The 15,645-nt window shown below is 43.6% G+C and overlaps 2 protein-coding genes across 3 annotated transcripts in view; both read right to left on the bottom strand.

The window, feature by feature from the left end:
• Positions 1-274: 274 nt before the first annotated feature.
• Positions 275-2,168, bottom strand: gdf3 (growth differentiation factor 3). The gene is made up of 2 exons (XM_087829976.1): positions 1,892-2,168; positions 275-1,209 (listed from the first exon to the last, which is right to left on the bottom strand). The coding sequence occupies exons 1-2, from the start codon at positions 2,166-2,168 to the stop codon at positions 356-358; spliced, it is 1,131 nt and encodes a 376-aa protein (XP_087686102.1). The 3' UTR covers positions 275-355.
• A 3,165-nt stretch (positions 2,169-5,333) lies between these two features.
• trappc10 (trafficking protein particle complex subunit 10) overlaps positions 5,334-15,645 on the bottom strand; it is a 29,133-nt gene continuing 18,821 nt past the window's right edge. The window contains exons 11-22 of one of the 2 annotated variants that reach the window (XM_087853117.1): positions 15,183-15,323; positions 14,693-14,802; positions 14,057-14,589; positions 13,825-13,966; positions 13,329-13,487; positions 12,815-13,044; positions 12,303-12,407; positions 12,066-12,185; positions 10,264-10,428; positions 9,958-10,138; positions 8,384-8,578; positions 5,334-7,128 (exon numbers count right to left, since the gene is read on the bottom strand). In XM_087853117.1, the coding sequence (XP_087709243.1) occupies positions 6,881-7,128; positions 8,384-8,578; positions 9,958-10,138; positions 10,264-10,428; positions 12,066-12,185; positions 12,303-12,407; positions 12,815-13,044; positions 13,329-13,487; positions 13,825-13,966; positions 14,057-14,589; positions 14,693-14,802; positions 15,183-15,323 (2,329 nt within the window). In that variant the 3' untranslated portion in view covers positions 5,334-6,880. The remainder of the gene's footprint in view (positions 7,129-8,383; positions 8,579-9,957; positions 10,139-10,263; positions 10,429-12,065; positions 12,186-12,302; positions 12,408-12,814; positions 13,045-13,328; positions 13,488-13,824; positions 13,967-14,056; positions 14,590-14,692; positions 14,803-15,182; positions 15,324-15,645) is intronic. The other variant, XM_087853118.1, reaches the window with a different exon arrangement.

Genomic DNA, 15,645 nt, shown 5'->3' with positions numbered 1-15,645 from the left:
TACAATCAGCAAACTTCTTGGACTCAGAAAATGCTGTAGGATTGATGTTGCCCAGTATTGCAGGCGATGTGTAACAGACCACTTAAGCCATTGTTAAAACTGAAAAACACTAATTTCCTAATTTTATTTCATTAGACTTCAACCAAAAGACAAACAAAAGCTTTCAATAAGAGCAAATAGGTTAAATTCTTTAAAAATTACTGTCTGCAAACATATTTGATTACATATTGAAAAACAATCGTTTTAACAAATTGCAGTAACAACAATTCTAGACTCGCATCGCTGGACAAAGCAGCTGAATGAATCAGAGGATAACATCTGGTGACCGGAGGCCAATCAGGAGCGTCCAGCATCTTCAGCGACACCCGCATTCATCCACCACCATGTCCTGGTAATGCTGAAGCACCACATTGTCGTTTTTGTCGTAGTAGAGCATGGAGATCGAGGAGAGACGGATGGGGACGCAGCAGGGCTGTGGCGTGTTCTCCGGATCCAAGGAATGCACCAGGGTCTGCAGGATGGCATGGTTGGTGCCGTTCAGGCTCTCGCTGAGCGGGAACGGACACTCCCCGTGGCAGTAGTTGGCCATGAAGCCCTGCGGGGCGATGACCCAGTCCTGCCAGCCGACATCTTTAAAACTGATGTAGAGGCGGCGAGCTTTACACACATTGCTGGGTGTCACGGGGATGTGGATGGCGCTTCTCCTCCGTCTGGACCGACACCGATTTGGGTTGAGGGACACAGCCACTAGTGAGGCCTGAACCAACGGGAAGGTGAAGGCTTGTTCCAGCGGGAGGGAGTTACCGGGGTAAAACGGAAAGAACTGTTCCGGGTCTGGTCCGAGAGGGAGCAACTCGAAAATTAAGCCGTAGTTAGACCCCGGTTTGCGCCAGCTCTCTGCCACCGCTGTGAGATCCATGGTGATGGAGGTGGACTCGGGCTGCAGCTGGACCGACTGGGACAGCAGGAGTCTGCGGTTCGCCTTGGGATTAGTTCCCTTCAAAGTCGATCGGATCACTTTATAAAGAGAGGCACTAATGGCCTGGGACCCTTGCAGCAGCTGCACGGTTCTGAGGGGCTTCCAGTGGAGCTTGATTTCCAGCTGAGCCAGAGATAGCATCTCCACAGGCTGCAGGATGGACATGTTGAAGAAAAGATGCTTCTCCAGGCAAGCCTGACAGCTGCTGCTCCAGCCAGACACCATCCTGCCTGCAAAACATCCACCAAGACAGCAAGATTAACAAGGAACTTAGTTTTTCCAGGAGTATAAGTCAGAGCAAAGAATGTGCATTTTGTTTATGCAACAAAGTTCAGTCTTCGCATCAATAAATTACAGCTTCTGTCTCTTACCAGCATGAAATGCTTGTAATTATTTCACCTTTTGTATCTGAATCAGCTTTAATGAATAAATATGTGGCTAGCTTTGCAGAGACATGGAATATAGCTTAGCTATTGGCTATTAAAAGGCCAGATATGCTTTTTTAAGGCTTAAATGGCAAAACTGGAAGGAATGTTAGTAAATTATATCAGAGCTAATCAATATTTCCATCATTTTTCTTTCAAAATGTAAATCTAAATAACGAGTTCGTGCCACCGCTGAGTCTTTGGGGTAAACATCACTATCCCTGACACTCACACAAACACTCACTGCTGTGATCTCAGCCATCAGCAGCACTGCATCCTCCTCTGGCTGCATACTGCACACTGACAGCCATGGACCATGTTCAATATTAAATCTCTTAATAGGCTTTAAATCAATTACACGTGACAGTCAACACAAAGGTTTCAGACATTTTGGCTACATAATAAACTTAAAGGATAGAAACAAAGTATCGATCGACCAATACGAGCGTTCGTATCGATACTATCATCAGCTTCTCCAAGTAGCTACCTTGGTCTTGGACGTATCTGACGATGTTGCCGCGGACTCCATACTCGGACACCGTGCAGGGCTGGCTCTCCAGCGCCTGGAGCTTCTCGGCCCTCCGGAACATCCTCCAGAGAGCGGAGGGGACACGGCGCCGGGGCTGGAGGCTCCCTGCAGGCCTCGGCCTCTCGGAGAGCCCCAGGGACCTCAGGAGGAGCTGCTCCCGCCTGTTTGTGTCCTCCACGGGTGACAGGGCACACGCGCCGAGAAAACACACCGCGAGCAGCAACACAGGAGTCATGCCCGGACTTTCGGTTGATTTTGGACTCGGCAGCTCCGGAGCTTCTTCACCTGTAACTTTTAGTTGAACCTCACAGAGATCCCGGCGCGCAGCTGCGTAATCATGTTAATGAGAAGCGGGCGAAGATAAGCGGGGGAGGAGGGCTGAGCTCGGGACAGGTCCCCTGAAATAACAATGACATTCCTGAATGAAGTCACCAAGCAGTCGCGCTGTTTACACTGTAAAATCAGCTTTTATTATATCCTCCATCCTGTTATAGGCTCAGACTCACTTTCTCTCTGAGTCAAATTCACCAGGTAATTTGACTTACAGGTGATTGGTTTTTTAAACACATGTTGAATGCAGAAGCTTCCAGAAACATGATCATCTCAATCCTCAAGTCCCCTCTTCTGTCATTGTTGGTCTCTTTTAAAAACCTGATGTGTGTGTCTTGTTTTATACGACCTGTGAGTCGAACCTCACTGTAAACGGAGCTCAATATAAGCTCAACAATGGATTCTGGGCCCCCAGGGGACTCTCGGAGGACGACCCGGCCACTCTGTGAGAGGTCTTTACTGCGCTAGTGCGGTGATGTCAAACAGAGGCTTTATCTCAGTGAAAACACTGGTAACACCGGGATGTGTCTGCCAGATAAGACGGCGCAGCAGTAACAGGCCAGTTTATTCAACAGCGTTTAAGGTATAGGTCTATAGCGCCATCTAGCGCCCGTTGAGGGTATGAACCTCTCATGATCTCTCATGATAATGCGACTTTGACTTCTTACAGAACTGAAGTGATAAAATTGTTCATGAGAAGAAAACATTCCCACATATTCTCATTTTAAATCTATTATGTTCCCTCTGTGAACCCTCAGAGTGGTTCTTCTTTTAATCTGCTATGAAAATAGGAAACAGATGCAGTGATTTTATTGAAACGTACACATACATGAATGGAAATACAGAAATGGAGTTTGAACGTCAATATCTGGTGTGATCACCTTTATTCTTAGACTTCCTGAGGTCTCATACGCCAGTGTTTTTTTAAGCATCTTCAGGAATAGCTCTCCAGGCTTCTTGATGTTGGCTGCCTTTTGTCCTGCTCTCTGTCAGGATGATTTCACGCTGCTTCGGTAATGTTGCAGCTCAGGGATCAGTGACATGCTGAAAACTGAAGCCAGTCCCAGTCAGATGGTATTGCATGGTGGATCCAAACCTAATGGTTTGTATTTCTGCATTTGTAATTTCATAAATTTTGACAAGATTTCAACACCACCGGTGGAAATGCAGCCCCAACCACGACTGAGCCGCCACCGTGTTTTACACAGTTGCACCTCTCTCCTGAATTCCTCTGTACCTATTGTCACAGATTTTCACCCCAGTTCTTGTGTAATTTGGGATACCCCAGCTTTTTCTCCCGTTTCCTTTGCTGGATTGTTTCCTAATTCCTAAGGATGTGGCTTTCAGGTCCTATTAATCTGCTGTGGATATTTTTTTTTAGGTCTGCCACTCTTTTTGTCCATGTCCTCATTGACATCAGCTTGTAATAAAAGCAGAAAATCACTTTGGTATTCAAGTGATCAGTGTATTCTCTGTAAACCTTTGGCTCACAATCAGTACTTTTAATATATTTATATTATTAATTGAAACTTTGGTCATGTTTAAAGTATCCGGCTCAGTGTTGCCCTTAAACAAACGGTTCTCAATCTGCAGAGCAGGACTCAGAGGCACGGCTGGTGGGGCCTGGATCATCATCGTACAGCAACTGCTTTTAGAGGTTACACAGCTGATCACCTGTCACTTTAACCCCAGCAACCTCTTCTGTCAAAGAAACCATCTGCATGTCCTCGTTTACCCTCTTCATCAGTGGTCCCCAACCTTTTTTGCGCCTCGGACTGGTTTATTTCCAGCAATATTTTCACAGACCGGCCTTTAAGGTGTTGCGGATAAATTCAGCAAAATAAAACCAGTACCAAAAAAAAAAGAAAATTTATTCATAACATGTGGGAAAAGACTCAGGGAAACAGAGTTAACAGTAAAATGATTTAATAAAAATAAGCCTCAACTCTTGCGGCGCGGTACCAAACCGGTCCGTGGCCCGGGGGTTGGGGACCGCTGGCCTACACCCCCCTGGTAAATCTACTAACCACCTTGTCTTTAAATTTGACTTCAATCACAGTCATCCCCTCTCATATACTCATTCTCAGTCTTTGCCCATTTTGGTCACAAATGACGAAAATCTGAACATCAACTCAGCGACCTCCATCTTCAATCGCTCCACCGTCCCCCTCCACCCGGCCAGGAGTCTCTTCATTGTCCATTGCTTCCGATAGTTGACCTGGGGTCTTTAAACTCATCCACTTTCACTGCCTCTGCTCCTTACAGCTTCACCGTTACACCTCCCTCCATTCTTACTTTACTAAAACTTATTTTGCATCTTTTTGTACTTTCAATAAATTCTTAGTGTCACGGTCCTGGGTCAGTGACCCAGTGTTTTGAGTTTCTTGTGCCTCTGAGTTTTTTGTATTATGTTCTTAGTTCTCTTTGTTGTCCCAGCTTATTCTTTAGTGTAGTATCTTAGTTTGGTTTTCTTGTATTCTGTTTAGTTCTCTGAGTATTTAGTAGCTGCCCTCTGTGTCTCTTTGTTGTTGGTGTTGTCTGTGTTGCTCTGTCTCCCCTAGTCTAGTTTGCGTTTGTGCTACTTCCTATTTTACTTTGAAGGTCTGTGTCTCGTGTGAGTGTATCCTACTTTGCTCCCTTGTCTCGTCATTTCTCCCAGCTGTGCCCTCCTTCTGTGTCTCATTCCCCTCGTTACTTCCCAGTGTATTTAAACCCTGTTTCTCTCATGCTGTGTGGATCTCCCTGTGAGTTTTAGTTCATTGTTTCCCAGTTTAGCTTAGTTTACTTTGTATGCTCGTTTTTCTGTGACCAGCAAATAAAGCTGTGATTTTGAGTTCATCCCCTGAGTCTGTGAGTCCTGCACTTTGAGTCCTCATCTCCTGCCTGCCACACAGCGTTTCATGACACTTAGTAAGAAACCAAAAACTTTTGTCCCTTCCACAAACATCACTTGATTAATAACAACAGTCAACATGGAACATTTGGGAAAAGCATATTTTTGACTTGTAAACTGATACATTGTGAATCATTTCTTACACCGAGGTCAGCAAGTGAGGATTCCCTGTTGTGTTTTTCATGCTGCACAAATATCAACACAAGTCAATCTTTCAACCCATTTTCTTGCTAACATGATATTATAGAAAACAGACATCCACGGAGATCCCAATGCTTTTTTTTTTTAATATAGTTGGCAATCAAAGATGATTTTCCTTTGAATCATTATTTACACAGAAGTATGTACAGTGGTCAAAGAGGAGCAGGAGGCTGTAGCCGCGCTGTGTGCGCATGCACCACAGAGGAGGACAAGGGTGGAGGAGGGCGGGGGTAGAAGTAGCTAGAGTTCATCCTTTCAAACAAATGCATGAATAAATCTAACAGCGGCTTATTTCACTCATCCATTCGACATCACCGGTATGTGTGCATAGCTCGGACATGGATTTGGCACGCACACACACACAATAAATATACACACCCAGTAGATAAACAATGCACTGACAGACAATGTGCACCGGCTGATCCTCGTGTAAAAGTCTCGTCTGATCACGTCCATGGACACAGCGCTACAGCGGAACAGAAATGCAACACACATACACACAAACAAACCACTACAATCGGAGCCTTTCGTGTCATTGCCGGGTTTATATTTGAGAGTTTCATTCTCATGTTTTCGTTTGAGTCAGAAAACATACGGCTTTGTCTTTGCTAAAAATAAATAGAAGTTCTTTAGCACATCTATGTGCGTTTTTGGAGACGTGAACATTTTAAAGATCTTTATACCCAAGAGTAGAAATACTAAAGCCTGTGCAGCACATTTAATCTATACTATGGAAAGAAGAGCAACACGTTCAGACATTTGAACAGGTAACCTGGGTTATTTTTTTACAGATGCACAGATGGTGCATTGGTCATTTTCAATAATAGCTCTACAGTTTCATTTTTGGTGCCTCATGTGTGCTGGACTGACTTTTATCATGCTGAAATCATGTAGTAAACTTGGGAGATTATCATGATTATTTACCTCAGTACTAGGACGAAGGAGTCTGTTGGGATTATAAGATACGTCTCCAAAGACACATCAGAGTTCAATGACTCAAAAACAAGCAGAAATCTCAAATATAAAAAAAAAAAGATGACTACAGAAGAGGCACACAACAGCTGGACACACTCAGTTGTTACAGTACTTGAGTAGATGGTCAAGGCGTACACACATCTAGGGCTTTGGTGCATCACGGGACAATCAGGAGTGTTTTTTTTCCTTCTTCAGTTCGAAATAGTACGACAGGCACCGATCTCACCGATCAGTCCGTATATATATATATTTATTTATTTATATATATTTATACCTATAAATCCATTCAATGAGCTATGTACAAAGTATGGCAAAGAAAAATCTTTATTTAAACTTAATCAGCAGATGTCATTGGCTCTTCACTGGCTAGTCCGTGACGTCTGCAGTGGGTTTCATGCTTAGGAGTGAGTCCATACGACAACCTGCAGCCGTGTCAGAAATGGACTCGTGGACCCGAGTCGTCCCAGATTTAAAACAATCTCAGTAGAGTCCATCCAGGCCACAGGTTCAGTCCTACGTGAAGGTTGTTGGTGACGCCGTCACCAGGGTCATGTGGCATTGACCTCCATGATGTGGTCGTCAGTAGCTGGCAGCACCAGGACCTGGCATGCATGGCTGTGGTTGAACACCTGTCCGGGGCTGAAAGGCTCGAGTCGTGGCATGGCCACGCCTTTCTGCTGCTGGTCGCCGCTGCCCACCGAGTGGACGCTACCCCGGCTGCGGATGCTTGCTGTGTCTCCCTGATCATCCAGCGTCTTGTCCAGCAGGGATAGGCTGTCGTTCTCCACGCAACTGTCTGAAAGCGCCAAGGAATAAACAAATTACTGATTGTCCAAATGACGAAGAAGAAAGAAGGAATAGGAAGAGGAAGAAGGAATAGGAAGAAGGAGAAGAAGAAGGAAGGAAGGAAGGAAGGAAGGAAGGAAGGAAGAAGGAAGAAGAAGAAAGAAGGAAGGAAGAAGGAAGAAAGGACGAAGAAGGAAGAAGGAAGGAAGAAGAAGAAGAAGGAAGAAAGGAAGGAAGAAGAAGAAAGAAGGAAGAAGAAGGAAGAAGAAGAAGAAGAAGGAAGAAAGAAGGAAGGAAGAAGGAAAAAAGAAGGAAGAAGGAAGAAGGAAGGAAGAAAGAAGGAAGAAGAAGAAGGAAGAAGGAAGGAAGAAGAAGAAGGAAGAAAGAAGGAAAAAGAAGAAGGAAGAAGGAAGGAAGAAGGAAGAAGAAGAAGGAAGAAAGGAAGGAAGAAGAAGGAGGAAGGAAGAAGAAAGAAGAAGAAGGAAGAAGGAAGAAGGAAGGAAGAAGGAAGAAGAAGAAGGAAGAAAGGAAGGAAGAAGAAGAAAGAAGGAAGAAGAAAGAAGAAGAAGAAAGAAGGAAGAAGAGCAGCATTTTGTACTGGAACGTTATTTCTAAGATCTGGGGATGAACTGCCAACAGGCCAGCAGATCAAATAGAGTGAAAAAAACAAATCTATTCAAAAAATACAAAATAAAAATGAAAACATAAATAATCTCCTTTTCAGTGTGAATGAAAACACGGTTCACTGCAATCATTTGCTACATTTTAATGTGATGCTGCTTTTATGTTAAAATGATGAAACTATGCTAATGATACCGGTGCGAGTGGTGACACCTAACGGTGGTCAAATACAAAGCGGCATGGACGGTCATATTCAAACTTAGGAGCACCTTCTTCTAAAAAAAACCACAGGAATCACCAGAGGGCGTCACCAATCCACACAATGTGCTGCATTGTGGTGTCACACAACACAAAGGTAATTCTAAGGTAAATAAAGCACAACCTGAGCAACTGCATGGAACAAAGAAAGCAACTCATAACTAGTGAGGCTGAGTAACTAATAAGCTTTGAACTTCCCCTGGTGTTACAACAAAAACTCTGAGTGAACCAAATGACTCATTAAGTCACTTCTGGTTTATATTTTAGGAAACACAATGTGTTATGTATGTTGAGACATTTTTGAACAGCTGATTGCTTCAGCAATCTCTCCATCGTTTCCCTTATGAATAAACATCTTGAAGGCTTGAAGGTTTAGCAGGTCTCACCGGGGTCTGGCTGAATGGCCACCGCTGCAGTGTGAGGCAGGTACTTCAGCACTTTGATCTTGGGGAAGGGAAGGTGTCCAGCAAACAGAGGCATCACCTCGATCTGGACTTTGTGGGTGGCGTTGGCCGTCATTGGCATGAGCACCATCCCTGAACTCTTCCCACACACCGCCCAGTTACTGCTGCTGTCAGCCACTGTGGACGTGCATGCAAACACAACCATTAAAATTGTTTCACATTATCGAAATCAAACAGACTATTTGTTGCCTTAAATAATTTTGCCTTGTTTGTGTCTGGCCATATGCAAAAAGGAGTCTGAAGAATAGTTTGAAGAGATGCCTGGCTCTTATACATATGCACATCTGAACAAAAACAAGTCGATCTTTAAAGTGATAAATCCACCGCTTCAGCTAATATTCTTGGTATTTGTGAAAAGTGATATTAACCCTTTAAGACCTACCATAGAACCAAGTCCGCCAGAGCTTATATTATATTTTTACATGCTGTGGAGCCATTTTTGGGAGCATTTCAAGTTGATATACATCAATACAACCATTATAGCCCAGATTTTAATAATATGTCTGCATTAAGTGCATAGTAATTACATAAATTGCAAAAAAGTGCAATAAACTACAAAAAAATTGAAAATCATTTTTGTTTTTTTAACATATATTTCTAGTTAGAGAAATTTAAGAGGCTTATCCCTCAAAACTGTAAATACAAAAAAGTTGCACAAAATAGTTTCCCACCACAGGAAATTTATTTTGAGTGTCTTCATAGTTTTATTTTTGAAATACACCAATTTTTATACACTGCAGGAAAAACGAAAATAAATATTATAATGCAAATTTGCAAAAAAGCAGCATGTGCATCAAAATAAACTATTTCCAGCAGTGCAATATGAGTCCTAAGCATCCCAGAAACGACACAGAAAGTCATAAAGTCAAAGATAACTTTTAAAAACACCAGTATAGGCTCATGAGGCTATATGGTAAAAAAACCCCAAAAAAACATTTCTGCGAAAATGACATCACTTCCTGTTTCGGGCAGGTCATGGCGGACATGCAAAAGTTCGCGCTAACTCTATTCCAATGTAGGAAGTGTTATGAACAGCTGATCGGATCGGCAAAGCCTGTTTCTGGAATATTATGTTTTTGTTGCTGCAAGTGCTTTTTATGCAGTTTTTGCAAAGCTATATGTGGAAGGAAACTGTGACTGAGGACAAGCTGATGGCATAAGATGTAAGTACAACTCCTCCGGTTTCATATGCAAAAAAAATTATTGCGCTAGCTCACGTGGTTGCAGAGCTACCGGGATTTAAAAATAGTTACGCAAAACAGAGCGTGCCCGCTCCGACCGGTTTTAAAGGGTTAACTCTTACAGAACTACAGTTTTTGGCAAGCAGCTGATTTTAGGCACCAGCATTTCTACGTTGAGCGTTGTATGACATTAATGCCATTTCTCTATCGGTTCTTCAGCCAAATATTCCTCTCAAATAACTGACCGGTCTACTAAAAATCTGATTTCATTAAAAGAAGAAAAAAAAAAGACAGAAAGGGGAGCTGATAGCATACCTTCATACATGAGCTTGGTGGTTTTGGGGCCATCGGTCTCAGTCTTGCTGTCCTCTGCAATCTCGCCCTCTGCTGGTTCAGTCAGTCGTGTTATAGACACCTCAAGTCCACAGAGGACGCCAGAGCGGCAGCGCTGCTCGCCAGCAGGAGGGAAGATTTCTGCTTTCACGCTGTACAATGTCTGATGACATGAATTAGAGGTTATCAGTGGGGTGGGAGAGTTAATGATAATGCTAACTTAACTGCAACTCAACTCCTACAATGAGAGATGAAAAGGACCTAAATCTGGAGTTTAAGTGGACTTACAGTGACTCTCTCAAGCTGGAACTGGTAGTGGAAAGGTTTGTAGGCAGAAATGTCTTGGCTGAGCGGAGAAAAGTTGGCAGAGAAAACACACTGGAGACAGGAGGGCAGGTCGTCCTTCCACCTCACCTCCCACAAGCAGAACACACTGTGCTTACAGCACAGAAGCTAGACACACAAAATACACACCAGACGTCAGTGCGAGTCCATGGATGATGTCGCTCTGATGTTTCAAATCGACATCTAAGATGGAAAATGTATTATGACATTCGTGTCCAAATTCATGGGCTGCATCCTCCTGAGGACGCATTTGTAGACCGATTACGTCACAGCGACGCGCCGAAGGCTGTCCAAATTCGTAGACTCCTCTGAATGCAGCCGACAAATGCGTCCTCCTTTTCCCCGAATTTGATGGGTCGGGTGTGTCCTTCGTGGCCCACCATATCCCAGAATCCATAGCGCGGCCCAGCCAAACTCCAGTTTCCAACAATGGCGGCCGCTACTAAGTTTTAAAATTACTCTTACTAATCTTTCTGGGTCACAAAATAAACTTTTAACATATTTTCAGGCGAGAAAGTAGCTGTGTAAACCTCAAATATCTGCTCGGTTTATCAAGATATCGCATATTTGCAAAAGTGCTTCGACGTTTTCGGAGACGTCTGCTACCCACCAGCTCGATAGCTCGCCGGGAGCTCGAGGGTTACTGATGCCGCCGAGAACGGCACAACTCCCGGCACATCATTTTCAGATCACCGCGGACTTTCGCTGCTCGGGTTAAACGTAATATATAAGTCACTTAGACAACCTAAAAAGGTTATTGTTTGGCTTTTTCAGTGTTTTGTTTGTTAGTGAGTAAATCGGTTTGGCTGAGATTAAAGTTATTAGATTAGATTAGATAAAACTTTATTAATCCCCCGGGTGGGTTCCTCCTTGGTTTTTACACAGCTGATTAAACATTAAACAGAAGTATGAGACAGTCGAGAATTTACGCCAGTGTCCTGTTATATTTTAGGTAGTACGGAGCCCCGCAGGGGACATGGGAGAAAAAAAAATTAAGACGGACTTTTGCGAGATCTCGCAAAACAAACTCGGGAAACTTTTGCGAGATCTCGCAAAAGTTTTTAGCCGCATTTTTCGGACGCTGGCTCGAAGCCGACCGGGAGGTCGAGGCACGATGTGCCGGGAAAGCGGTGTTCCTCCCGGCTGTAGTAGGTCTCGACCTCCCGTTAGCTCGAAGCTAACGGGAGGTCGAGACCTACTACAGCCGACCTCCCGTTAGCTTCGAGCTAACGGGAAGAATGCGGCTAAAACTTTTGCCGAGTTAGTTTTGCGAGATCTCGCAAAAGTCCGTCTTAATTTTTTTTTCTCCCATGTCCCCTGCGGGGCTCCGTAAGATAGCAAGGAGCAGACGGCTGAGTTTATTAAACTCCTCCGAGACAGCGGTGACGCTAATAAGAAGGCGAGACCGTCCAATTTCCACAGCCGTTTACTTCCGGCCTACCCGACCTTCTGAGGACCCGGCCCACGTAGACCGCGAAGGCCGGGTCCTCAGGAGGATGCAGCCCATGAATTTGGACACGACATTGTCTATCCTGATGTAAAGGAATCTGAAAACACTCTGGGACTCCGTCCACAATGACAAGAGGTTTCCAGACAAATTAACACCAAAATGCAAAATCAAGAATAAAATAAGCAAAACAGCCTATAAAGCCATCTTTAACCCAAAATATTACAGAAGGCATTCACCATATTTTAAAACTGGTGTCATTATTTAAAACAAAGGCTTTTTACCCCTTTCTGCTCACCTGTTGTGTTTTAGTGTTAAGATCCTGGAGCTCCAGCGATGCGTGCTGCTTCTCTGTCAGCTTCACTTCTGCCAGCGTGAAATTAACATCTGACACATTCTGCACACACACCTGGATGTACTTCCTGTGGGATCACGTCCAACAGGTCACAGGTCAGACAGGTTTGGAAAGGTAGTGGTAAAGACTGTTAATAAGTTAAATCTAAACAATAAAAACTAATTAAAAAGAGGAAGAGACTTGCCTGTTACCAGCAGAAAGCAAAGAGTGTTTGGTCTTGAAGGGGATGTAGAAGGTGAGGGCAAGCAGCGTGGAGTAGATCGACCACGGACAGTCGATAGACATCTGTGCACACACACAAGTTTACGTTTCTCAGACTTTCAGCTATCTGGCAAATATGTATTTGGTTGATGACTAACAATCATATTCTTTACAATTTATGTCAGCTATTTGAAATAGTCAATTGTTTATCTTAAAAAAGAAAGAAAAAACAAAACTACAATATCTTTGGGCCCAAAGTGTCATCAAATATAAAACCTTCACCACACAAAAACATCAATTCTTCTATAATGTGAAAGCATTAAAGTAGCAAACCCTCACGATAACTTAAAACATTTATTAGAACATTAGTGATTAATCATCTTATGAACCACTGATCGATTGATCACTAGAAAATGTAATCCACACTATACACAGGTACCACCCACAGCTAGACTACCAGTGATCTGTAGCATGCATGTCTTGTGTCTCACCCTCTGGTCGATGGCGGTCATCGGTGTGTCGGGATGACTGTAGCTCCGTGGTCGATGGCGGACCTCCCCATTAGTCAGCCTCTCATTGGCGGGCCGGTCAGCCCCGGACGGGATTATGCACAAAACCTCCAGCTGAAACTCCAGAGTGTGGTAGGGAGGGGCCGGAGGAAGGCTGATGCTCGTCACCTTTTCAGACGACTGAATGGACAAAGTGCTTTCACCCACCAACTCTGAACACGAGAGGGGGACAGAAAAGATGGCCGCGTGAAGTTTAGAGCGAAGGATCTATGAGTTTGTTTATGGGCACAACTCATGAACACCAAGATTCTGTGCAAACCCCACCCACCCACACAGTGGAGATCCATATAGTTCAGACAACATTACTCAAATAACAGGTGAGATAATCTAAGCAGTTTGGCATGGAAAGAATGACAGCAGTAAAGTGGACTGTCAGGAAACATCACTACTCCAAATCTTAAAAGAATCATTTCTTATATTCAGTGTAGTCACTGACCAGAAGTAGGGCTACTGATTCGGGCGGTGCAGCTGGTGGAGGGCAGGATGGGCATTGTTTCTGTGTTGCTGAGCTGCAGGGCATCTCCTTTCTTCACAGTGTAGTGACCCGTCAGCAGAGTAAACTTCACCTTCTGAGGCAGACCGGCTAACAGTGGCTCTGCAAACACAGACACAACTACAGTGACGCACACATGCTGCACTGGCTTATGGGTAAGTGGAATATTTATAGTCTGATCAGCTCAAACGAGCTGGTAAAACTTATTTAACTTTTTTTTAAGCTATTGACCTGTTAAAATTAAAAGTTAAAGTATTTTTATGAACTAATCATTTATTAGAATTTATCAACCTCAAACTCTTTATGCTTATATTGTCATAATTACAGAAAACTATTAGAGAATTTAAGCTAATAAAGCTGCAAATAAACTCCAAGTGTAACAAACACAACAGCCCCAGATATGAAGAATCTGATTTTAATCAAATGAAAATATTCAGACCTGAGAGAGGCTCCACGGTGAGCTGGGGCTCCTGAGAATATACTTCATATTGGGCCGACGGGTAGATATGAGGCAGGATAAACTGCACCTCGCCGACTGTGGCACACAGCTGACGAAGTGTGTAAGTACCTGGCTGTCCACTCTACAATGCAAACCAGAGGCACAAATGAGAGCGTGAGGGGGGGGGAAAGTTAAAGGGACATTTTATGACCGAAGGAAGGTCGCATCTTACTGGTGCCGTGAACGTGATGCTGTTGTCGCCAGGCTCTAATGTTACATCCTGCACCTTCAGCATTTGGGCTCCTTCCTTAATTCCAACAGTAGGGGGGCTGATACAGTTAGGCGTGTCTGGGGGTGAGTTGCTGTCATGACGACGCATGAGCAGGTGAGTGTTTTTACATATCACTCCTGTAGAGTTGAGAGAATTGTCCGAAGGACTCCTGTCCTGAATCTCATCCAGCTCTAACGAAGGCCCGGCACCTGCGGAGGATGGAGGACCCGCTGATGAGTTACTCTGTCTAAACACTACTGTCCCCGGGTGCGTTTGTCTCTGAGCTCCCTTTGACCTCCCATGAGTCCCTCCGTGATCCACCTCAAAGTGAATGCTGGCGACTAGTTGCTGGATGCGCACCGACACGGGCATCAAACACCGCAGAGTGAGCTCCACCTGCAGGACAGCTCCAGAGTGCACCGAGGCTGCTGCTGGGTGGAACTTTAACTGCGTGAGCTGTGCAAACACGCCCATGCTGAGGGTAACTTTGTGAGCTGAGAGCAAGAAGCAGAAAAAAAACACGTTAATGATGTGCACATTTTTGTAAATTATAAATACAAAGCGGATTCCAACTGATTGGGAGTTAAACTGGCTTACACTGGTCTCCAGACTTGCCAGTAAAGCTCAGAATTTCCTGACAAAAGTGTTTCCTCTCGTCCGTCGTCAGATTTACATCACCAGCCAACAAGGCACTGGTTTGTAAGTAGCTGTGGAGGGTTGTAAAGGAAACCAAATAATTCATTTCACTACTTTTGGAAGAACAAAACGGGAACCCCTACTTTACCTTCAAGGCCAAACCGAACCAGACAAGGTTTCACATCATCAGCGGCTCAGCCTATTTTTACCCTGACTGATAATAATACTAGACCAACATATAGAAGGTCGTGTAAATATTTTGATGCCATAACAACCGACTTTATATTACAAAGAAACTAAAGGACATATTTTTAAAATACTAACTTTGACCATTTTTATTAATAGTAAAGTAGGAAAGTAATAAATGTGCTTCAGTGTTTAGTACTGTGAAGTAATCACTGTGATGTTTTAATATTTGCCCATTAATTAGTCTCATGGCTCTGAAGGATACTCTTCAGTTTTGCTCAGCAGCTTCTGACACTCGGCGACCTGTCGCCTGGTGTGAGTCACAGGGAGGCTCCACCCCTCTGACACGTATGACTTCAGAGCTTCCTGTAAGAAGGTTTCCGCCCGCTCAGGATCTCCCTTCCTCCTGTGTTACATTAAAAAGACATATATAAACAAATCATCTTGTTCCTCTTCATTATAGAAAATGATAGAGATCATCATTATTATCATTATTATTAATATTATCATCATCATTATCATCATCATTATTATCCTCATTATCATCATCATCATTATTATTATCCTCATTATTATCATCATTATTATTATCATTATCATTATTATTATTATCATTATCATTACTGCAAATACTGCCCACTCGCTTATTCTCTATTGGCTGGCATGACATCAAATATGAGCCAGTAGCAGATGGACAGCCTATTTCTTGCATCATAAGTATTTGGTTT

This window comes from Neolamprologus brichardi, chromosome 16, assembly GCF_056152115.1.
Source record: "Neolamprologus brichardi isolate AB-2024 chromosome 16, ASM5615211v1, whole genome shotgun sequence".
NCBI lineage: Eukaryota > Metazoa > Chordata > Actinopteri > Cichliformes > Cichlidae > Neolamprologus > Neolamprologus brichardi.
Note: the sequence above shows the minus strand (reverse complement) of the source record. Positions and strands in the feature narration are given on the sequence as shown.

Coding starts and splice junctions, on each gene's coding strand:
- gdf3 (XM_087829976.1), bottom strand. CDS start 2,168: ATGACTCCTGTGTTGCTGCTCGCGGTGTGTTTTCTCGGCGCGTGTGCC. Junction 1,210..1,891: donor CAGATACGTCCAAGACCAAG/GTAGCTACTTGG, acceptor GATGTTTTGCAG/GCAGGATGGTGTCTGGCTGG.